We start from the raw sequence: 22,882 nt of genomic DNA, 5'->3' as shown, positions 1-22,882 counted from the left end.
TTTCTTAAGAACCGAGATAAGGTCCACTAGATTAATACACATCCTAACATTTTTTATGATTAGGATTGTAGGTACCTCACCCCAGCTGTGTCTTAGACATAGGAGACAATCACTTTGTGGTGAAGACATAACAGGCCCTGGATCTTTCCTGTTGCTGGGAGAGTGTGTCAATCAGCAGTGCCCAAACTGATATTCTATTTGCAATTTACAGAAAGTCTTCAGGATGTGACTGCGATTCCTCCAGATGGGGTGACTGACCATCACCCTGGACTTAATTAGAGTATCTTTTGCTGTAACACTTCCTTGCCGGAGCACAGCCACCATGGCCCCAACTAATTTTGTATTCCTCTGTGATTATAACATGGTTGTATACATAACAGTACATAAATATCGGTGAACAAGTCATCTACATTCTGAATCATGCTTCCATATAAATATCAATCCTGTGTACATGTTTCTAAGTGGCAATTTATACTAATGTGCATCTTTTCTAGAGCTGGAATTTCAGAACATCTACACAATTATAAGCACAAGCCCACTGGCACCACACAATCTTACTGGTCTAGGCACAGTTCCAACATGAAGCTCCATGTACCCTTAGAAGTCTCTAATTCAGACAATACATAGGCAATAAGCTACTGTTATAATTGTCAGCAATTATAACGTTTCCAACAAACACGCATTACAAACAGTTACCAGCATTTACCTGAGTCACTTGCCTTCCAACAGGCTATATCCTATGTTGGTACCATAAAGCGCTTTTCTTTTTACAGTGTCTACACTCTTTGATACTTTGCTGAACAGGTCTCAAAAGATTCAAATATACTCACATAAAAATATCATCTCTAGCTGGGCATGTTAGCACACGCCTGTAATCCCAGCATGCAGGGAGGCAGAGACAGGTGGATCTCTGTGAGTTAGAGGCCAGGCTGGTTTACAAAGTGAACCCAGGACAGCCAATGCTACACAGAGAAACCCTGTCTCATAAAACAAAAACAAAAACAAAAACAAATTATCTCTAGATGTTTTCAACAAGAGAGCATCTGACAGGAGGAGAACAACCTAGGAAGAGCCCTGACTATGGTCCTCCTTCTACTATACTCCCTCCCCAAAGCAAAGCTACACTGGGTTACCTATGTATGAAAGGTATGAATGCCACAGGCCTCATCTTCAAGTAACTGATTTGGGAAGATCAAATTCCTGAATTTCATCTGTAATTCTATGCAAGTTAACTATTTCACCATCAGAAACTTCCTGACAACATATACCTGATTAATACCAGGGGATTATCAAAGACTTTTTTTTTCTCCCCTAGAAGAACAGGAAAATGGGGAAAATAAGGTGTTGCTCTAGAGTGGAAATTTATAAGTAGTTCTACTTTCACTGAGTGAACTATAGAGCTGTACAATTATTTCGGGCTCTACAGTCAGGTTTAAGATCCTACAATCAGGAACTAGAAGCTTCAGAACCAGAGACTAGGGTGTATAACAGTCAACCCTGGAAAGCAGTCTGGACTGAGGTAGCTCTTTGATCTAAAGCAGGCCTAAAGAGTCCATTGAGTGCTTCAGGTCTCATCTCCTTCTTCCTTACAGCCTTGAACTTTTAGAAACACTATTATAGTACACTGAAATGTAGAGATAGGCAATATGAAATATGCCAACATACTGGTAAGTCTCGCTCTAGGTTGAGTCAGAGAAATGACAGGTAGAACTAGGCTTTGAAATCTGATTGTCTCTTAATGAGACAGCACTAACATGCATCCTCTCCCATCTGAGTGGGGCAAGGTAGCCCAGAGAGTCAGACAAGAGCACCCAGAACAATTAAGAGGTAAGTATAGATTTATGATGAACAGTACAAGGATTACTTGTCACTGGAGAAGCAACAGACACAGGATTTAAGTCTTCCGAAACAGAAATGGAGATAAAGGGTGAGCAAGTGCTTCTCTTGGTGGAAGACAAGGTATTAGCAACATCCCTTCAGTTACAACACAGGGAATTTAATCCTAGTTATTTGGATCAACTTCTTAATACAGACTTCTGAAGGCAGGTGTAAAACTTCCACATTCCTTTTGTACCCTCAAAATCAAGATGGATCTGATATAGTTCTGATCAAACTTCTACAAGTTCTACCCAGGTACAATGAAAATCCATTGTCAAGTTGCTGCCAAGATCTCATATGGGTGCTAGATAACACCACAAAAGCTTTTCACCATTCATGTATTTGAAAAGAACTCTCACCCATGTGGGACAGCTTTGGAAGTTAGCCTCAACACTTTAGTGAGAAGTTTATTCTCAACTCAAAAAACTTATCATCTCATTTATTGAAATCGTCAAGACTCACAGGAGACAGACAGACTGAGCACGTTAGAATATGAGGTGAGAACAGATGAAATCCTAGCTTATTTATATTCTCAGGCCTGTCTTGGGAGCTGCAATTTACAGCTAAGAAAAGATTGTTTCCAAGAGTGAGACAAAGATAAGACAGCTAAAGGGGCATGTGGAAAGAGAAGCTCATTGTCAAAAGGCCTTCCTGAACTCATCACCCTTCCCCTTCAGCAGGCTCTCCGGGGCATACACAGAGGGAGAGTACGGCAGTAGCTTTTCTCTCAGGTGTACTTCCCGGTGTTTGGTGAGGAAAGAGCTCTTACTGAAATGTTTGCCACACTGGGCACATGTGTAGGGCTTCTCTCCAGCGTGGAGTCGCTGGTGTTCCCGGTATCTTGTACAGTTGTTGAAGCTCTTCTCACAGTCCCCGCATCTGTAGGGGTTCTCTCCAGTATGGACTCTGCGGTGGGCACTGAAATGAGAACTGTTGGTAAAGCTTTTCCCACACTCTTCACATTGATAGGGCTTCTCACCAGTGTGGGTTCTCTGATGGATGATAAGACTTGAGCTCTGACTGAAGCATTTGCCACACTCCCCACATCTGTATGGCTTTTCTCCAGTGTGGATTCTCTGGTGGGCTCCAAAATTTGAGGAGTCATTAAAGCTTTTCCCACAGTCAAGACATTTGAACGGCTTTTCCCCAGTGTGGATTCTTTGATGTCTGATTAGGCTCCTGCTCCTACCGAAGCACTTTCCACAGACACCGCACTTATAAGGATTCTCCTTCTGGTGGGTCATCCTGCACATGAGGCGAGCACTCCTTCCAAAGTTTTCTCCATATTTAAGAAGTCTGTATGGTCTCCTCCCCACAAAAGGCCTCTGATGCACCACAGCCTTCCCTGTATCTCTAGGTTGAGACATCAATTTTCCCTGTCTAATTCCTTGAAGGTTTTCCCATTGTCTTCCTGAGATGCATTCCCTTTTACAATATTTACTGGGGTTGGTATTCTGGGAAACAAATCTTTTGGACTTTTCTATTAATGCTCTATGGGGCTCTGTGTCCTTAAATATTACCTGTGTTGGGTCCTCCTTAATACTACTTCCAATTTCAAAATCTGAAAAAGAAAAAGACAATAAAATTTCACAAAAGTACAGTATTAACAAAACAATTAACCAGGCCTACAATGTTTATGATCCTCTAATGTTTATGGCCATATACAATGAACTGACTGATTCACCATGCTTTACATGCTTTCAGTTTTATAGAAAGGTGACTGACATTTGCTACAGTGTGGGTTCTCAAAAATTTTTGAACAGAATTACAGACCAAGCTACCATACTCTATCTGTATCCTGAATAGCTTAGCAACTACTTGGTTTATCTCCTTAAAGTTATAGTTTATTCTTTTTTTCTTTTTTCACATCTATACTAAGATATTACAGTATACCTTATTTGAATAAACTCTAATGGACACGTCCAAATTCCTCAAGTTACTTCTAAAATCTTCAATAGCTATTTGGGTTCTAGCCTAGAGTACTATTTTTCTCATTATCTTGTAGCTTGTTTTTCTGGTTACTTCATGGACCACAATAACAGAAACATTCCTTTTTACTGCTTCCAAAACTAGATTTTTCTACTCTTTCATTACATCCCATTCATTATAAAGTACATCTTGGATTCAACTTCTCTGTGAAGTTTTATGGGAAGCATGATATATTGAAGAGACAGAAACTTTAAAATGACATAGTTTGGTTCTGGCAACATCCTGGTTACTTGTTAAGAAAGTTTTTGTTATCAGCTTTGAATTATGGGAAATTCACTCCTACAGAAGAATAAACAGTGTAGTATGTATGAAGAACTCCCATGAACTACTTACTGACTTTTAACAATGATCTTATGACTAATCCAGTTTCATTTCTATTCCCACACATTCTCTGCTCTCTACTTAGACTAGTTTGATGCAAACTCTAAATGGCACATTATTGCCATCCATAAATATTTCCAAAGCTGAATATCTTAGGCTTATGCTAGGTTTGATCCCCAAACCCTTGTTCTTAAGCATGTACTATACCATCTTGTTCCTACTTGCAGGTGTCAACATGATTTCCCTTCCACACACAGATGGAAGAGAAGGGTAGCCAACAGTCAGTTCATTAACATATATAAAAACTACAGTGATGTTATTATCAATTAATACTCCTTTTGAAGGTTTTTTTTTTTGTTTTTTTTTGAGACAGGGTTTCCCTGTGTAGCCTTGGTTGTTCTGGACTCACTTTGTAGTCTAGGCTTGTCTTGAACTCAGAGATACCTGCCTCTGTCTCCTTAAGTGCTGGGATTATAGATGTGTGCCTCCATTCCCAGATTGAGGTTTTCTTATTAGATCCAACATTGTTCTGGGATTTAGAGGAAATCACAGACTATTAGTTGACTCAGACGGTAAGTGATAATTTGACTGTACCCTGGAAGTCACCTAAAAATACTATTCATAGGAATTCTTTTTATAGTTATTAAAAGGGTAGTCAGGACTGAAGAGATGGCTCAGAAGTTAAGGACATGGGTTGCTTTTCCAGAGGGACCTGGGTTTATAGCTTTCAACAATCTGTAACTCCAATTACTCTCTTCTGGCCTCTGTGGGCACCAGGCATGTACATGTTACACAGACATAAATGAAGGCAAACAGACACACACAAAGAAAAATAAACAAATAACATTAAAGAAAGAAGTCATATTGGACTTACTCTTTATGATTTCTCATATAAATATTACCAGACAGCATACGTATAAAGTCCTGCTCTGCTATATCTGGACATTAACTCCATTTACTGGGCCTCTTTAACTAAGTCAGGCAAACCAGAAACGCTGGGTTCAAGAAATCAGTGCAAAATCCCTCACATTCTGACACTTCCTGTGCCACAGAAAGTCATACCTCCCACCCTTCAGGACCTCACTCCTGTCTGGGAGGTTGGTTTAAGACATAGAAGTGTTTGGTGCCATAAGACAAAGTATGGGAGTTGAAAGAATGTGGATAAACAGATCTACAGAGCCAAATATGTCCAAAGTGTTGGGTTGGAGAAGATCATGAGCCCTGGACTAGATATGAGAGAACTTAAGGAGCATGTAGAACACAGTGAATAGTCTTGCTTCACAGAAAGCCTAGAGAAAGAAAATACTAGCACATATGCCTTGAAGGATAGGATGAGCCCAGATTAAGGATGTCTTAATCAAAACACAGATAAGAAGCTGGGCATGATGGTGCATGCCTGCAATCTGAGAACTCAAGAGGTGGAGGCAGGAGCATCATGAGTTCCAGGCCAGCCTGGGCTACAGTTGGAGCCCTGTCCCCTCCAAAAAAAAAATATGTATGGGTGAAAAAATTTGGTTTTGATACTTTTACAGTCTAGGCAAGGAACAGGGAAAGACAGAACTAGAACAATGTTCATGACGATGAGAGCACTGGCAGGCAGAAGCGACAGTTTACTAGCAAGCCATGTCATCTACCTGCATGCAAATGCTGAGTGTGGGGGTTTAGTTATGTTTAATGCTTGAGCTAGTGGTTAGCTGCCAATGAGCACACCCAGTGGCAGTGGGAAGCAGGCTGCTGGTGCTCAGGACCAGAATAAAGCCTCTCATCTTGTTTGTGCCTATTCTTTCTCATGCACGTTACACACAGTAGCGAGAGGGTTCTGATTTGACATTAATTGACCTTCCTTCTCCTTCAAGTTTTTAAATGTAGAATCTCACATTCTTCTCTATAGTATTTCCAGAAACAAAACACTGTCTGACCCACGAAAATAGAAACCAAGGCTAAAGTCCCAAAGTCGGAGGCTACACAATGTGAAGAGCTGAGCTCCTCCTTGTTAGGGGAATACCATGAGAAACAGGACTCATTTTACTTAGTTCTAGTTCCCTGTTCCTCGAACAGTACACAGCACTTGAATACCTCCTGAGTGAACAAATATGCATGAGCTATGCGCCAGGTGTGCTAATTTTTCAGAAAGTTACCCTTTCTCCTTGCTTTGACTAAGAGCTCCATGACCCTTACCAGTTGGGCTTTGTGGGAGGCCTATAGGTCCTTGGAGTTCTGGCTCTTCTATAATTTCCTCCTCACTCATTCTCTCGCTGCCAGAATCTTCTAACACTGCCTCCTGTAAGTTCTCCTCAGGTTCCCAGGTTGTAGGCTCTTCGGGTTCAACCTCAATATGTCCTCTTTCTTGCCTTGGGAGTGATGGGGTTTCTTCTGAGGTGCTGGTGGAAAGGGCAGGTGTATGGCAGTTAACTAGGGCATCCATCTCCTTGTAAAATGCACAGGACTCCAGAACATGTCCGTTCTTCACTTTTCGGTAACTTTTCTGAAGGCTTTTGAACTTGGTTCGGCATTGTTCTGGTGTCCGGAGAAAGCCACACTCTCGAAGTTGTTCAGCCACAACTCCATACAACTTGCTCTTCCGATGACAGGCTTGAAGGGCTTCGTAAAACCGGGTCTCACGAAGGATATCCAGAAAAGTCTTGGTTTCTTCATAGCCCCAGTGCACACCTGCCATTTAGGGATAAAGTTTAAGATATAAGAAAAGGATCCTGGTGCTTCTCTATTACACACATTATGCAGTGTAATGGAATACCTCCTCTTCAGGGAGGAGTACTGTGAAACACTGTCTTCTGGACATGACAGGCGAATGTACTCATGAGCTCACAGCAGGTCTGGCTACTTGCAAAAGACCTACACCACCAGCCAGAATTCTAGCATAGAGGTGTGTGTGCGTATGGGTATGTGTGCCTGCACACACACACATACACTCTCTCCAGGTGCTATGAGCACTTGACAGCTTCAGGAGGTGGACGAACTGTTCAGGGTTTTCCCACTGGTAGGTTAGCTATGCACGTATGGACAACACTAACTGGACCTAGTGGACTAGTAAGTAAATACATATAAGTAGATAAAACAGACCTGAGTTGACATGGCACTCGTTGGAGGGAAATAATCATATTTAATTGTATACATGAATGAACTTTTCAAGGATAAAGATAATCATAATTAAAGTCCTATTCATGATAGCAACAGGAAACATGGAATATCCAGAAACAAGTTTTATAAAAAGCAGAAAAGTCTATGTTTTAAAAAAACCTATTAATTCTTTATTCAAAGACATTATAATAATTAGAAAAAATGAGATTCTGTGTTTCTGGATACAAAGACTCAAGTTGCATAGACATCAGTTTTCAAATGAACAGCCAACATTCCAGAAGGGTTTCAGAGTTTCCTGGGAAGAGTAAGCGTAGTCGCTCACACTGCCATTGCTACGGAGACTAACTTCAGAACAATGGATTACAACCCAAAAGAACAGCCTGAAAGTTCCTATCACCTTTTACCAGTTTTCCTTGAGAATGAGAGCTATGTCCAAATAGCTCTGAGCCTGATAACTCTTTTTTTTTTTTTGAGAGAGAGTATGATATGTATGGCACAAACAGCAGAATAAAACTTTTTTCAGAGAGTAGTTTGTTAAACATGCTTTTTGTGTGTTTTGGAATAAGTAGTAGCTAGCCTCACTATTTATTGGATGCTTCCAGACCTATTACTGGATTCCTACCCTTAAGACCATTCCCAAGAGCCTGACCTTTGTGTTTTCATATTTTCAGACTGGTATAGACCTGTATATGCATGACAGTCCTCACATTTGTCAGCAGACCTGCTTATTTTAAGCACATGTCCTCATGAACACACTTCCAGCTTTCCTAGCCTGATTTATTTTTTCATTCTGTTGATGGATTTATCGTCTTTCCTACAATGGACTAGGAAAGATAATAGTAGTATCAGTGACACATTTTAGCCTTTTCAGAGTACCTTCACCTGTATTCCCACTGAACACAGTAACAACCCTGTGAGTTCTTAGTCCCGTTTTTCACAGGAGAAAACTGAAGCCCAGTACAGTTACATGATATATCTACTGTTACACAGTTATTAACTGTGTAACTTTAACTCTGTATGTCTTAGTTCCCAAATATTTAACAGTAGATTTGCATGGTATATCTTTTCTTTTTCTTTCTTTTCTTTTATTTTTTGGTAAGATCTTAAGACTAGCTCAAGCTAGTCTGAAATCCACAGGTCCCGAGTGCTGGGATTATGGGTTTGCAGTCTCTTTTTATTTTAATGCCTATCTTTGGTCTAGAGTGAAATCTCCTATAATGAGGAATGTGCAGTTGTTGTTTTTAATGCGTTAATCGTGGTTTGGTAAATTTTTAATCAGTGATATATTTAGATTTATTTATATCATCTTATTCTTGGGTGGTGGTCTGAATGCAAATGGTCCCCACAAGCTCATATATTAAATGCCTGGTTCCCAGCTGTTGGGAATATTAAGTTAGTACCAGGAATAGGGTACTGATGTGATGGAGGAATGTGAAGACTGGACTAGGGAAGTGGCTGAATGTTGTAAGTGGGATTTAATGGGCCATCCTAGTAGGAACATGGAAGACAGTAGTGTTGAGAGCTATGCATGCTGTGGAGGCTTAGATCAAGAGGTTTCAGAGGGAAACAAGTATTAACTAGAGACCACTGGGCTAGGAACCATTCCTGCAATATTTTGGCAAAGAATGTGGCTGCCTTTGCCCTTGTCCTAAGCATCTACCTGAGGCTAACTTAAGAGTTTTTGACTATTTGTTGGCAGAGGAAATTTCAGGACAGCTTAATATTGAATGAATCATGTGCTTATTAGTGATCATGCTTATGTGGGACTATGGTGAAAAAGGGCAAGCAGGAAAAAAAGGAAATACAAATTGTACTATCCGAGGAAAAAAAAGGCAGCAGAAAATGTAATGCTGGAGCCAACTCTGTGTTCAAAGAGATGGAACTTTAAAGACAGGCTTGATGCGAAATGGAATAAAGAGTGGTGACCTCTGGGGTTGGAGAGGTGGCTCAGAGGTTAAGAGCACTGGCTGTTCTTCCAGAGGTCCCGAGTTCAATTCCCAGCACCCACATGGTGGTTCACAACCATCTATAGTGAGACCTGGTGCCCTCTTCCAGCGTGCAGGTGTACACGCAGACAGAAGACTGTATAAATAATAAATAAATATTAAAACAAAAGAGTGGTGACCTCAGGATAATACCCATTCAGGTAAGCTTCCAATTTGTAAAGAGGAAATGCCAAGGATTTCTGTTCCTAAAACAAAGGAAATCTTATTCAACACATAGAAGCAACAAATCTAAGCTTATGTAAATATAATTCAAGGAGAGGGCCAGACTCCACTCAAAGCTTGCAGCAGTACTTGGCAACTTCAGCTGCATGATTCTGGCTTTGGAGTCATGAAGGATATAAAAGTAACGGTGCTGTGGAATCTTCCTCCCCAGTTAAGGAAAGCCACTGGGGACAGGCATTTGGCAGGGAAGTCCTTGTATGGAGGCGCTGAGAGGCCACTTTGGGTAGCTGTGAAAAGTGAAGTGGATTGTGTTGGAGACTCCAAGAGGTTGGCAGCACCATGGCCATGCTCCCAGGGACAGCTCTCTGCCAGGGAGAGCTGCATGTAGAGAGTAAAACCAGGTCAACAGAGGGAAGTGTGTTATGGTTAGCAAAAAGGAAGAGAAGAGCCATCAAAGGCTTTTGAAGTCAGACATAGAACTACAAATGTGGAGTTTGGCCTGCTGAGATTCGGTCTCGCTTTGGTCCAGTATTCCCTCACTATGGCCCCACTCCTCCTTTAAAGAATGATAATATATAGCTGGGGGAGGTGGTGCACTCCTGTCATCTCAGCACTCTGGGAGGCAGAGGCAGGAAGATCTCTGTGAGTCTGAGGACAGCCTGGTCTACTCACTTTGTAGCCAAGGCTACACAGAGGAAACCCTGTCTTAAGAAAGAAAAATAACAAAGAAGAATGAATATATATATATTCCCCCCCGTGGTATTCTATTTTGGATGTATATAATTTGCTTTTTTTTTTTTAATAAGAGAAAGCATTTAATTTGAGGCTTGCTTACAGTTTCAGAGAGTTAGTTCATGACCATCGTGGCCAGGAGTGCAGAAGCAGGCAGATAGGCGTGTCACTACAGCAGTAGCTGAGATCTCACATCTGCTCCACACAGGCAGAAAGACCAGGCTTCATTTTTTATGATTATTTTTTTAATTGTTATTTTTTATATTAATTATATTTTATTCACTTTGCACCCCAGCTGTAGCCCCCTCCCTTACTTCCTCCCATGCCCCTCTCCAAGTCCATGGATAGAAGTCCTCCTCCCCTTCCATCTGACCCTAGCCTATCAGGTCTCATAAGAACTGGCTGCATTGTCTTCCTCTGTGTCCTGGTAAGGCTGCTCCTCACTCAGGGGGAGGTGATCAAAGAGCTAGCCACTGAGTTCATCTCAGAGACAGTCCCTGTTCCAATTACTAGGGAACCCACTTGGAGACTGAGCTGCCATGAGCTACATCTGTGCAGGGGTTCTAGGTTATCTCCATGCATGGTCCTTGGTTGGAGTATCAGTCTCAGAAAAGACTGGGCCCAGATTTCTTGGTTCTGTTGCTCTTCTTGTAGAGCTCCTGTTCCCTCCAGGTCTTTCTATCTCATAATTTGCTTTTTTAGTTAGCTTACAGTTGGTTATAATTAAGAGACTGCCTTGACTCTCAGAAGACTCTTGAGACTGAAAGATTATGGGGGCTTTTGAAGTTAGACAAAATGGATTTTATTATATGGCAACAAGCCTATGGGACCAGAAAGTAGGATGTGGTGGTTTGAATGAGAATGGCCTCCATAAGATCGTATTTTGAATGCTTGGTCCCTAGTTGGTGGAACTATTTGAGAAGGGTTAGGAGGTGTGGCATTGTTGGAGAAGACATGTCACTCAGGGAAGCTTTGAGGTTTCAGAAGCCCACATTTGGCATCTAGTGGGACCCCTCTCTTTCTGCATTCTACCTGCTGATAAGAATGTAAGCTTTCAGCTACTGCTCCAGCAATATGCCTGCTTGCCTGCTGCCAGGATGGTCAGCCCCAATGTACTCTTCTATAAGTTGTCTTGGTATCTTTTCAGAGTAACAGAAAAGCAACCAAGACATCTTGTTTTTGTACTTATTTATTTAGAGAGGGGGTTCTGCTATATAGTCCAGGCTGCCCTTGGACTCTTGATGTTTCTACTTCCTAAGTTCTGGGGTAACAGCTGTGTGCCACCAGGCCTGGCTCTTACAATTGCTTTTATGTGCCTCATCTGTTTTGTGATCTGTTTCTTATCTTTTATCGTCTTTTACATTGGGCAGAAAAAAGTTTGTATTTCATTTTCTCTACCCTTTTACACTGTTTGTTATTGCCTATACTATATGGACTAATAATGCATCCTTATTTATTATAATCTAATACAACTAATTATACTAATTCTCAAATAATACTAGACATTTACAACTCTTTAGCTCCATTTACCTTCCTTCCATAGGAAGGAATATAACACATGTGATTTATATGTATATATGAAAGCCTGCATCTATGCATGGTTATCATCTGTGTGCCTGGTGTCCAGAGGCCAGAGAGGGTGTTGGAATCACTGGAACTGGAGCTACAATACAATTGTGAGCTGCCATGTGGATGCTAGGAACTAAACCTGGATCCTCTGTAAGAGCAGCTAGTGCTCTTAACCACCGAATCATCTCTCTACCTTGACCCTTAAATATTTAAAAACCATGCTGAGCTCTAACCTGAAAAAGAGCCTTCAGGCTCCTCAGAACTCAGGACAGCAACAAACACCCAAATGCTGTTTTAGTTGTGGGGCATCACTGTGAAGCAGCATGAAGTGTGACAGCCTTCTCCAGGGTTAGCTTAATCTACTATTTCCCCCACAAGACTACGCTTCTATCTTCATACCAAGAAAAACAAACAAACAAACAAACAAACACAAAACAAAACAGTACAATTCTTACCACTTAGATTTTGAAACAGGACAGGGGCAGCACGAATTTCAGACTTGTGTATAAACTCAATGCCCACTTCATCACTATCCGAGTCTTCAGCACCTTCTTCCTCCATCAAACTGACCTGTTCTTTAGCACTAACACCAATTCTCTTTAGTCTGGGGAGAGAGATCACGGCCTTTGGCTTATTAGTAGATGAAGTATGGGCTGCAGGGTTTAACAAGGCATCCATGTCCTCAAAGAAGGCACAGGGTTCTAGCATGTGACCATTCCTTACTTTTCGGTAACTTTTCTGAAGGCTTTTGAACTTGGTCCGGCACTGCTCTGGTGTTCGGAGGAAGCCACATTCTCTCAACCATTCAGCCACAGCACCATATACCTGGCTGTTTCGGGGGCAAGCCTGGAGTGTTTCATAAAAGCGAGATTCCTTAAGTATTGCAAGAAAAGTCTTGGTTTCCTCATAGCTCCAGTGCACACCTGCAATTTTTTCATCTTCTAAACCCCACTGTTGCTGCTCTCGCCATACTTTCCCTGCATTCCTTGCTGGGATCTGAACAGCACGCACTGGTTTCTCTTTGATGTAGTTGCTTTGCAGGACACTATTCCTCTTATTTGAGGAATGTAGACCTACAGTCCATCGTTCCTTTTTTTGTTCCAACTGAGCTACCTTGTTAGATGTAGTCACAGTGCCTCCTACAGTAAGAGAAACATATTTCACAGTAGGCATAGATGTCATTACTCCATACCCCCGTCTTCTGTTGAAACACATTCTCCTGGACTATTTGTTTACACCAAAGCCTTCCTCATCCAGGAACATGAACTCTGCAGTTATTTAAATGACTTCTCTGGCATGGAAATCTATAAATGACATCATCTTGTCTCATCTAAGTACTGTGTCCATTTAGCTATTTCTTTCAGGAATGCCCTCAAGGGCAAGAAATAGTTCAGTACTTTTGACTCTTTCTTTTGGATGATATTGTATCATACTTGGCCCTTGCTGGACTGGAACTCTTTGATAGCTTCAAACTCCTAACAATCCTTCAGCCTCAGTCTCCCAAGTGCTAGGATGTAGTCCTGAGCCACCACAGCTAGCAAAGTATTTGTTTCCTTTACTTATATGTATGTGTCCCAACATTCTTCCTGGTATATATATATATATATATATATATATATATATATATATATATATATGTATATATATATATATATATACACACACACACATTTACACACACACATACCTCGGGCTATTATAAAAGTAAAGAATATTAAACTATATTAATCATACAGAACTGTGTTTCCATGAAATAGAGAAAATAAAATAGAATAGACACAATATGAATCCATTCATATATGGCCAACTAATCTTGACAAAAGAAATGGAAAGTGCTCCATTTCTGAATATCTACATGCAAAAGAATGAAGCTGGACTGCTACCTTATACCACTTGAAATTAACTGGAGCTATAATAAGTACCTAAACATAGGGCTGGGGAGGATGTTCAGTTGGTACAGTGTTTGCTATATAAGTACAAAGATCTGAGTTTGTCCCCCAACAACCATGAAAAGGGCAGAAATGGTGACGCGTGCTTGTAATCCCAGCAAAGGGATCTCCAGGTTCAGTGAGAGACCATGTTTCAGAAAATATGGTGGAAGACAGCTGAGGACCACACCAGACACTGACCACTAACCTATATATGTACCTCCATGCATGCATATGGACCTAAACGTGGGGCCTGAAACCATAAAATTCCTAGAAGAAAGCATAGGGGAAAAAGGCAAAATGATACTAGTCTTGAAAAAACTTTATATAACAACCAAAGTAGAGTAAATGAAAGCTTTGGCACAACAAGGAAAATAATAAGCAGAGTGAAGAAACATCCTGCAGTATGTGCAAAAATACTTATAACTGTATATACTGTAAGAGGTTAAAATCTAAAATGTATGAGGAATCACACAATTCTTAGAAAAAATCTGATCAAAAATAGGCAAAGAATCTGATGTGCAAATAGCCAAAAGGCTCATGAAAAGGTACTTGGCATCACTACTTAACAGAGGAAGCAAATCAAAACCATAGCATGCTATTACTTCACATTTGTTGGAACGGCTAGTATCAAGAAGAAAGAGAATAACAGGTGCTGGAGAGCGTGTATAGAAAGTGAACCCCATGTACTGCTGGTGTGAAGGTAAACTCATCCAGCCATTGTGGGACAGTACGGAGGTGATCTGAAAACATTACAAAACACAACTCCCAGTGTCCTAGCTCTATCACTTCTGGATATATTTGTAAAGGAAACCAAATCACTGCAGAGGCACCAGCTCTCTGACATTCACTGGAATGTCATTTATACTGTCTAAGGTGTGGAAAAGGCCCAAACTAATTATCAATGGGTGAAAAAAGAACATTTGAAAATGGCTCAGTGGTTAAGATCATTACCTGCTCTTCCAGAAGACCTGGCTTTGATTCCTAACACCTACATGGTGGCTAACAACTGCCTATAATTACAGTTTCAGGGGATCTGATGCCCTCTCTGGCCTCCCTGAGCATCAGGTACACATGTGGTGCACAGACATACGTTTAGGCAAAATACTCATACACATGAAATAAAATAAAAATGGAAATAAATGATATCTAAAAAATATGGAAAAATTGATCTATAAAATGGAGCATAGAAAAGAAAACTAGAGAGAGGAGATCCTAATGGTTAGATACCCTGGACCTAGAGGGAGTTATATCAAATGAAATAAGTCAGACGGTGAAAGGCAAGTATCACACCATCTCAGCTTTATGTGGAATGTTTAAAAACTCTCAGTGTATAAAGGACCAGAACTGGTTTCCAGAGGTGGAAATATGGACAGATGTAAAGAACATATTTGAGCAATAAGCAGGGTATATTCTGGGGGATCTAATAATGCTTACATTTTAGAATGTACTTCAGACCTATCATTGACTGAGAGTAGATTTTAAGTGTCTTTCCTGTTAACTATGTGAATGATGTGTTAATTGTGGTTATTACTGCATAATGTATATGAAATAATAAAATTCCACATTTTAATTACAGGAAACTTTATTTGCCAATTAAATAGTAAGTCTGGAAAATTTTGGCAGAAGAAACAAATATTCAAACAAAAACTTGGATATAGACATATCAAATAACAATGGGAAATTGTTTTGCTTAAAGAGGTTAGGAGTATAAATACCATGTATGTATAGTGCCTTCAGAGGCCAGAAGAGGGTGCTGGGATCTCCTGGAATTGGAGTTATGTGTGGTTGTGAGCTACCATATGAGTGCTAGCAAACAAACTCACGTTGTCTCAAAGAGTAGCTAGTGCTATTGCCAATGAGCCATTTCTCCGAACTGAATTTTAATTGTGTGTGTTTTTTTTTTTTTTTTTTTTTTTTTTTGAGACAAGGTTTCTGTGTGTAACCCTGGCTGCTCTGGTACTTTCTCCGTTGAACTCAGAGATCCCCCTGCCTGTGCCTCCCAAGTGCAGGAATTAATGGTGTGTACCTCCACCGCCTGGCCAAAACTGAAAATTTAAATTATGTATGGCTAGCAGTTACTCACCAGACATTACAGGATTATAGTATCTATAATGTTTGTTTTATACCCATTGGTTATAAACTGGTATCAGTCACATCTGCGCCTACAATTTTTATGTTTGTGTGTAACTCAGAGGATAACCCCAGGTGTTGTTCTCCTTTCTTCTTTTTTGGAACACGGTCTCCCTGTGCAGCCCTGGCTGGCCTGGAACTTAACTCAGAGATCTGGCTGCTTCTGCCTCCTGAGTACTGGCTTTTGGGGACTATGCCACTGCACCTGACCTTTTATTTCCCATTTTACAGAAGTTCTCTCACTGACTTGTAACTCATCTAGTAGGCTAGGCTGTCTTGCCAGTGGGCCCTCAGGAACCACTTGAAACAGAGGCTTCACTCCCAGGACTAGGATTGTAAGAATGTGTCCCCTGCTCTCATGGGTTCTGAGGACTGAATTCAGATTTTTGTGCAAACACTTTACTAACTGAGCAATCCTTCCAGCTCTTCCACCTTTTTTGTGTTTTGGGAGATAAGCATTTCACTGTTAGGCTACAGTGATGGCTCAGTGAGTTCCTGGGATCTGCCTGTCTTTGCCTCTCCATCCTGGGTTTACGAGCACATGCCACCACCCCTGGCTTTTTAAAATGTGGATTTTAAGTGCCAAACTCTTCATGCTTGGGAGCACTTTATTGAACAAGCTGCCTCCCCAACTCCTCAGCAGTCTTTGACTTCTGAATAAAACTCGCACATGAGTGGACAGCACTTCTCTCCTGTTAAAGCAGACAAGGACAGCCCTCTGAAGACCTGCTCATACCATGACACTATAACGGTCATGTGTGCCTATGCACTTGTCTGCTTAAATACTTCACAATATGCTACCGAGGTTACGAATTTGAATTACTTTTTATTCAGAACTTAAGATTTCTACCCATGCAACAAATACTTAACAGGTGCTCATCCACCCGTTAGGCAGCTTGTGTTAGGTGTTGAGGATATTATTGTTAAGTAAAAACAAACTGTAGAAAGAGCTGGTGACTTCACATTCCTTTAGGCTGGGATGTGAGTTTGCATGTCCTGTAATATAAAACTGGCATTCATATCTAACTCCTGCTCAATGTTCCAATTACTATTACAATTTTCTTACTGGAGAGGGTACATGAGTAAGGGAAGGGAACAGATACATGACTACCCTGGACAATCCACAGAGATCCATTAAGCCTTCCTGATGCTGAGGCCCTTTAACACAGTTCCTCGTGTGTGTGCGGTGATCCCAACCATAAAATTATTTTCATTGCTACTCCCTAACTGTAATTTTGCTATTGTTATCGATTGTAATGTAAGGGTTTTCTTTTTCTTTTTTTAAAAAGATAAGAGGTTTGCCAAGGAGGTTACAACCCACAGGTTGAGAACCGCTGCTTTACACCCTAGCGTCAGCAACTATATATCACCAGTAGGAATTAATATATTAAGAAGCCTGTCAGTCTATTACTTGTGAAGGAGAGAATGCTTACCTAGGGAAGCCACGCTCCCTGCATTTTCCTTCCTGATTTCCCGGTAGAGATCTCTGTGAGCAGGAACTTGACGCACACTAGTTTTGTGGGAAAGGCTTCTCACTGTGTGGGCATCTTTTACTGGTTCCTGTAACAACACTAACACCAGTGACTACCAAGACAACTGCAAAGCTCTTCAAAGGATGATCAGCCAAGGATGAAGGCGAGAGGGGCCCTAGAGAAGAACTGAATTAAGGAAACGTGCGTATCAAGTGTCAAGTTAAGTGGGGGATACAGTAAATAATTAGGAAGAGATAGCTTAAGAGAGATGATCCAGCAAGGAGTTCCATTACTGACAGGCTGAGTCCAAACGCTTCTGGAAAAGAAATGAAGGGAAAAAGTCTCTTGGAAGAAGTATAAACAATGTAGGCTAGTAAAAGCACAGAAAATAACTGTTCCCTAGAAGGAGGGCCAGGGAGGACAATTACAGTTCGCCTGGGAGTAAATTACCTCGGCTGTCACCTCCTGGTCTACTGTGTTCCACTCATCACTCGGGACAGGAACCCAGAGAGAAGAGCGAGCTAGAAAAAGAGAAGAAACAATTATTGTCACAATATTCTGAACTTTGGTCCTTCAATTTGTGCTGCTTCTCCTTTCTAGAAATTAGAGTATATTAAAACCCACAGAGAGGAATAGATACTTTTTTTCAATGAGTTCAGAGCAATGACTACCTCTACCTTCTCCTAATGCTGGGCTCATGACTCAAACAAGCAGGTAAAGTACAGGAGAGAGGGTTGGGACTATCTGGGAGCCCACTGCTGACAGTTTTACCCCTGTGCAGGTGGGCACAGATGGTATGAAAGTTGGCTGAGCAAGTCATGAAAAGCTCCATTGCCTCTGTATCAGCTCCTGCCTCCAAGTTCCTGTCCTGTTTGAGTTCCTGTCCTGACTTCCTTTTGATGTGGAAATGGAAGTGAAAATAAACCCTTTCCTTCCTGAGTTGCTTCTGATCAAGATGTTAATGATAGCAATGGAAATCCAAAGTAAGACACCAGAAACCTGGGACTGTTGTGAAATCTCAAGTCTTAAACCTTAAGAACAAAGAGCAAAAGACAAAAACAGGAACAAAAACTCCAAATCTCAAGCAAAACTCTTTGAAAGTAAAATATAACAAGTCCCATTTGGTATACAAGTCAACAGTTTGTCATCCTTAGCCTAAGTTAGAAGTTTAACTTGGTTAAGTCCTGCCAACACAGCAAACCGTACAGCAACGGGCACAATGAACATTTACGCAATAGCCCCTCTGGCTAGGAGAAAAGTGAACTTTTTTTTACAGCAATCTCAATGGTCTATCTCCTCCAAAGAAACCCGAAAGAATAACTTAATTGTGAGCAGATCTTAGAAGCCTGAGCTACTACTTTCTATAGAAGTAAACAAATGCATTTTTTAAAAAGAATTACATTTTATCTGTGTATTCTGAGTGTCTTTGTGTGTTTCCACCATGTGGGTCCTAGGTATTGAACTCAGGTCATCAGGTTTAACAGGAGGTTTTTTTTTTTTTTTTTTTTTTGGCTTGTTGAGCCATCTTACAACCCCCCAAATAATTTTCTTGGAAACATCATAGTCTCTTATAAATATATGGCTGAAATCACATTTCTTCAGTTAATCATCTTTCTGAGAAATCTAGCTGTCAATTTTCTGTTCTTCACTCCTCAGTCTTCAACAGATTAAAAAAAAAAAACACCTTTATCATCATGGATGGTAATGATGATAAAACATTATAAACTTGTATTTGCTGTCACACTAAATTTATCAGCTAAAGTTATTAGAGCCATCTAACATATATGATAAAGGGATCTTTGATGCTAAGGAACACATCGAATAACTCAGAATTTACCAATATTTGCAATACATTCTTTTCTTTGGGGTTGCACACAGCTGTGGCAGTATGGCCACTGTGAATCTTTCCTGTCAATGAAAGCTTTTAAAAATCAGAATTGAAGTTTAAAAATAATTTTGACATTATGAGAGAAAATAACATTTACTGAACACTATCATGCATGCACTGGCTATTTTACACCGCCCCACTGCATCTACACTAACAACTCTGCTATTTTCTTTTACAGATGAGAAGTCAGAAAGTTTGAGAAATAACCTAATGCCACCACAATAACAAATGGGAGAGCTGGGTTATGAACTCAGGTCTGCTTGCCTCTTTCAGCCTAAGATCTTAGGCATTAGTCCTTCTTTCCATGCTGCTTGCCCAAGATCACGGTGGGGGCAGACGGTTTGACAGGATCCTTCCACATCTCTCTACTGGCCTGGGATGAAGCCCACACTTTCGGAGATGGAAAGAAACTGTACTGGGAAGGGCAGGACAGCTCGTTCCTTCCTTGTATTTGACTTGCTGTATTCGTATCTACATGCTGTTGTCACCGTTTATCCCTCTCATACAGCATCCTGGGATGCCTTCTCTCGTGAGTCAAGTTTTGGAATGAAAGTATATTGTTTCCATTTCTCAACAGTTTTTCAAGTTGTTTATAGTCTGCCAAGAGCACATATACACATGGCATGACTAAAGACACAAACTGATGTTGGAGATTTAAAAACAACAAAACAAGATCTAAAGCTGCCCCAGAAAATCTAAGCTTCCCTAATTTCCATCTTTATGATTCCATTTTATTCGGGTAGCACATATTTCTGACTCTTGAAGTAGATGAAAAATTTCTTTCCAAATATTTGATTTATTTCTCAAATGGCTATCGAAGAGACCTATACTGAGCAAGTGACAGTGTTAGGGATACAATGTAAATCTGGACGGTTTCTGAACTTGCTGTACTTTGAGTCCTTACCATTCTTAGGTAATGGCCTATGCTCTCTTTTTTGGTTCGGCTGTTCCTGGTGTCCTGAGTGGACGCTTCCAGCTTTCTCCCGAGAAACAACCCTGCGTTGGGTCTCCAGCTGCCCTGGCTCAAAGTCAGCTACTTCCCACATAGTTCCAAGTGGGGCTTGCTTCTCTGTATGTAGGGGACTACTGACCTGCAAAATAAAGTCATCATAAATGGGAAGATGGAGGAAAAGAACCGCAAATCAGGGTGAAATCCCTCAAAAAAGGACATAGAAGAACTAAGAAGGAATGAATTCTCCATAAACTGAAACAGGCTCACAGAAGTCTGGGAATTACAGGAAAAGAAGAGTACTCTTTTTATTTTTTGAAGGGTCATTACTACAAAGTCCTCTTATCTATTAGATGCAGAGAACTAATCAGAACAGGAGTGACATGAAAACTCATAAAAATCATCTCCTGAGCACATCCTGTGCAAGGTGAAACTGCAAACCTGGCAAACACTGCAGTTCATGAGGTTAAAAAAAGGGTGTTGAAAGTAACTATACCAGCATGTAAGGACACTGAAAAAAAAAAATGACAGTTAAACTGGATGAATGCCAAGGACCACAGCGCTAAGAGTACTTCATAAGGCAATGGGTGGAATTTTAAAGGATTAGAGAAGATTCTGGAGAACCCCCTGGCTTCTCTCCCTCCCACCAAAGCCAAACCCTGGGAGGCATTAACTATTTACTACTGTGTATGTAGTTTTGGTAGAAACATTATACCAAGGATTAAAAAAACAGACCATAATTTTAGTTTAATTTGCAAGCTAAGAGTTCAACCAAAATTCTCCCCTCCGTTTAATATGAAATTCAAAACTGCTTTTAGGGGGATTCAGTTTTTGAATTTTTTCTTTTTTTAGTCCCATTTATTTCTATAATGAGCTCTTCTTCCAGCAAGGTAGCCCTGCTCACCTGCCTTTCCCACCCCTTTCACTTTAAAATCCTCACTCACCTGCTTTCGCAGTCTTCCGGTCTCTTTCTCCAAATGCACTACTAGGGCCACCGCCTCCTCTCCACTTTCTGGACACTGCTTCTGTGCCCAAGCCTGAATCTTCTCCGGCAGAATGGTGAGAAACTGCTCAATTACCAGCTGCTCGAGGATCTGCTCCTTGGAACGCATTTCTGGCTTCAGCCACCGGCAGCAGAGTTCCCAGAGTTTACTGAAAGCTTCGTGGGGTCCTGTCACGTCTTCATAAGAGAACTGCCTGAAGCACTTACGAAAGGACTCACATTCGGGGCTGCCTGATCCTTTCAGAATGGGCTCCGATGCCCACTCAGAGTCCCTTTCCACTTTCATTATGAGGCACTCCTCAACTTCCACGTCCATCTGAGGGCTCAGGACTGTAGCCATGATCCAACAGGTCTAGCTCCAAGTCAGGGCCCAGAGAAGCTTCCGAGGGGCCCCCTACTTAATGTCCTTGGACGTCAATGGGACGGTAAAAAACAGCACGTCCGACAGAACCCGGGACTCGACTGATTAGTCAAATTTGTACTAGGCTCTTGAAAAGGTGAATGTGCGTGCATCCACCCCAAAAGTCTGCAAACCCGGCCTCCTATCTAATTATGATGCGCCCCCTCCCTTGAGGTTCTTTGGGGTGCAAGGTCAGAAAGAAAACCAGGCGCTGGGCTGAAAGGGAACCCAGGGGAGTGATGATAGGATGGGCAGAGGCGCCGGCTGGGAGGGGGGTGTGTCCGTGCAGCCCCGGGAGGCGCGGCCGGTCCAGGGGTCCTGGCCCGGGTCCAGGCCGCTGCAGGTGTCCAGCAGAGGCGGGAGTGCAGGAGGGTCCCGGACCAGGGCCGGGCTCTTCCGGGCTCCCAGCAGCGCCTGCAGTGCTCGGGGATGCTCCGCACGAGGCTGCCGAGAGCCTGGGCCAGGGTGAGAAAGCGGCAGCGGCAGCAGGATGGTGCGAGGCCTCGCGGGGGGCAGCGACCGGCTGGCGCGCAGCCTCGTCAGCTCCGCCAGCGGAGTGCGCGGGGGGCGCTGGGAGCCGCGGCCACGCATGCGCCGCCCGCGACCGCAGACCCGAGCGAGGCTTCCTCGCGGGCAAGGGGAAGGCTGCGTGGAGGAGTCTCGCGAGAGCGCTCAGCACCGTGACTCGCCGCCCAGGGACTTTAGGACAGGGGGTGCGAGGGGTGTTCTCGGGCGGAGGGACACGCTAAGGTCGGATCTCATTCCTCCAGGGAGTGTGAAGCAGGGCGCGAAACGGCAGCGAGCGTCCTGCCTCCGGCCGGGCAGACGCCGCAGGCGGCTGGAGTCACTTCTTTAGTGCAAGGGGTGCGAAGATGCATGGGTTGGTGTGTTGTGGATAGGAGGGTGGACGGACTCCTTTGTCTGGCGGAGGGATTACAGTCAGCTGTGCATTGGCTGTCTTGGTTGGAGCCCGCACTCTGGAGGAAGGACTTGTGGCTGGCTCTGTCCAGATGAATGGTCAGGAGAAGTCTTATTTTTCTTTTGGGAATTTCTTAATTAGCCCTAGGCCCTGGAAGGTCTGAGTGGCCAAGCATGGTCAAAAGGACTGTCTGGGACCTCGTAGGACCAGGCCTAGATCCCCCTACTGATGCAAAACTTCATAGTCAGATGTTCCAGAACCTGCCGGTTCAGGAATACCCATCCTGAAAGTGCCTACTTTGTGACAGTGTTTTAGGCGCTTGGCATTCAATAATGGGCAAAGCAGATCTTAGTCTCAGGGGTAGGGTAGGTAGCTTGTTAGAAAACATGGCAATGATATTTCTCAAAGTTGTGTGTGTGTGTGTGTGTGTGTGT

The 22,882-nt window shown here is 42.1% G+C and overlaps 1 protein-coding gene across 1 annotated transcript; it reads right to left on the bottom strand.

Moving 5' to 3' along the window:
• Zkscan2 (zinc finger with KRAB and SCAN domains 2) lies at positions 1-22,068 on the bottom strand. The gene is made up of 7 exons (XM_060366886.1): positions 21,071-22,068; positions 20,082-20,268; positions 17,740-17,810; positions 17,251-17,377; positions 12,212-12,895; positions 6,367-6,858; positions 1-3,439 (listed from the first exon to the last, which is right to left on the bottom strand). The coding sequence occupies exons 1-7, from the start codon at positions 21,467-21,469 to the stop codon at positions 2,517-2,519; spliced, it is 2,883 nt and encodes a 960-aa protein (XP_060222869.1). The 5' UTR covers positions 21,470-22,068; the 3' UTR covers positions 1-2,516.
• Positions 22,069-22,882: the final 814 nt, after the last annotated feature.

The sequence above is a fragment of the Meriones unguiculatus genome, chromosome 14 (assembly GCF_030254825.1).
Source record: "Meriones unguiculatus strain TT.TT164.6M chromosome 14, Bangor_MerUng_6.1, whole genome shotgun sequence".
NCBI classification, from domain to species: domain Eukaryota; kingdom Metazoa; phylum Chordata; class Mammalia; order Rodentia; family Muridae; genus Meriones; species Meriones unguiculatus.
This window is presented reverse-complemented; position numbering and strand designations above follow the sequence as displayed.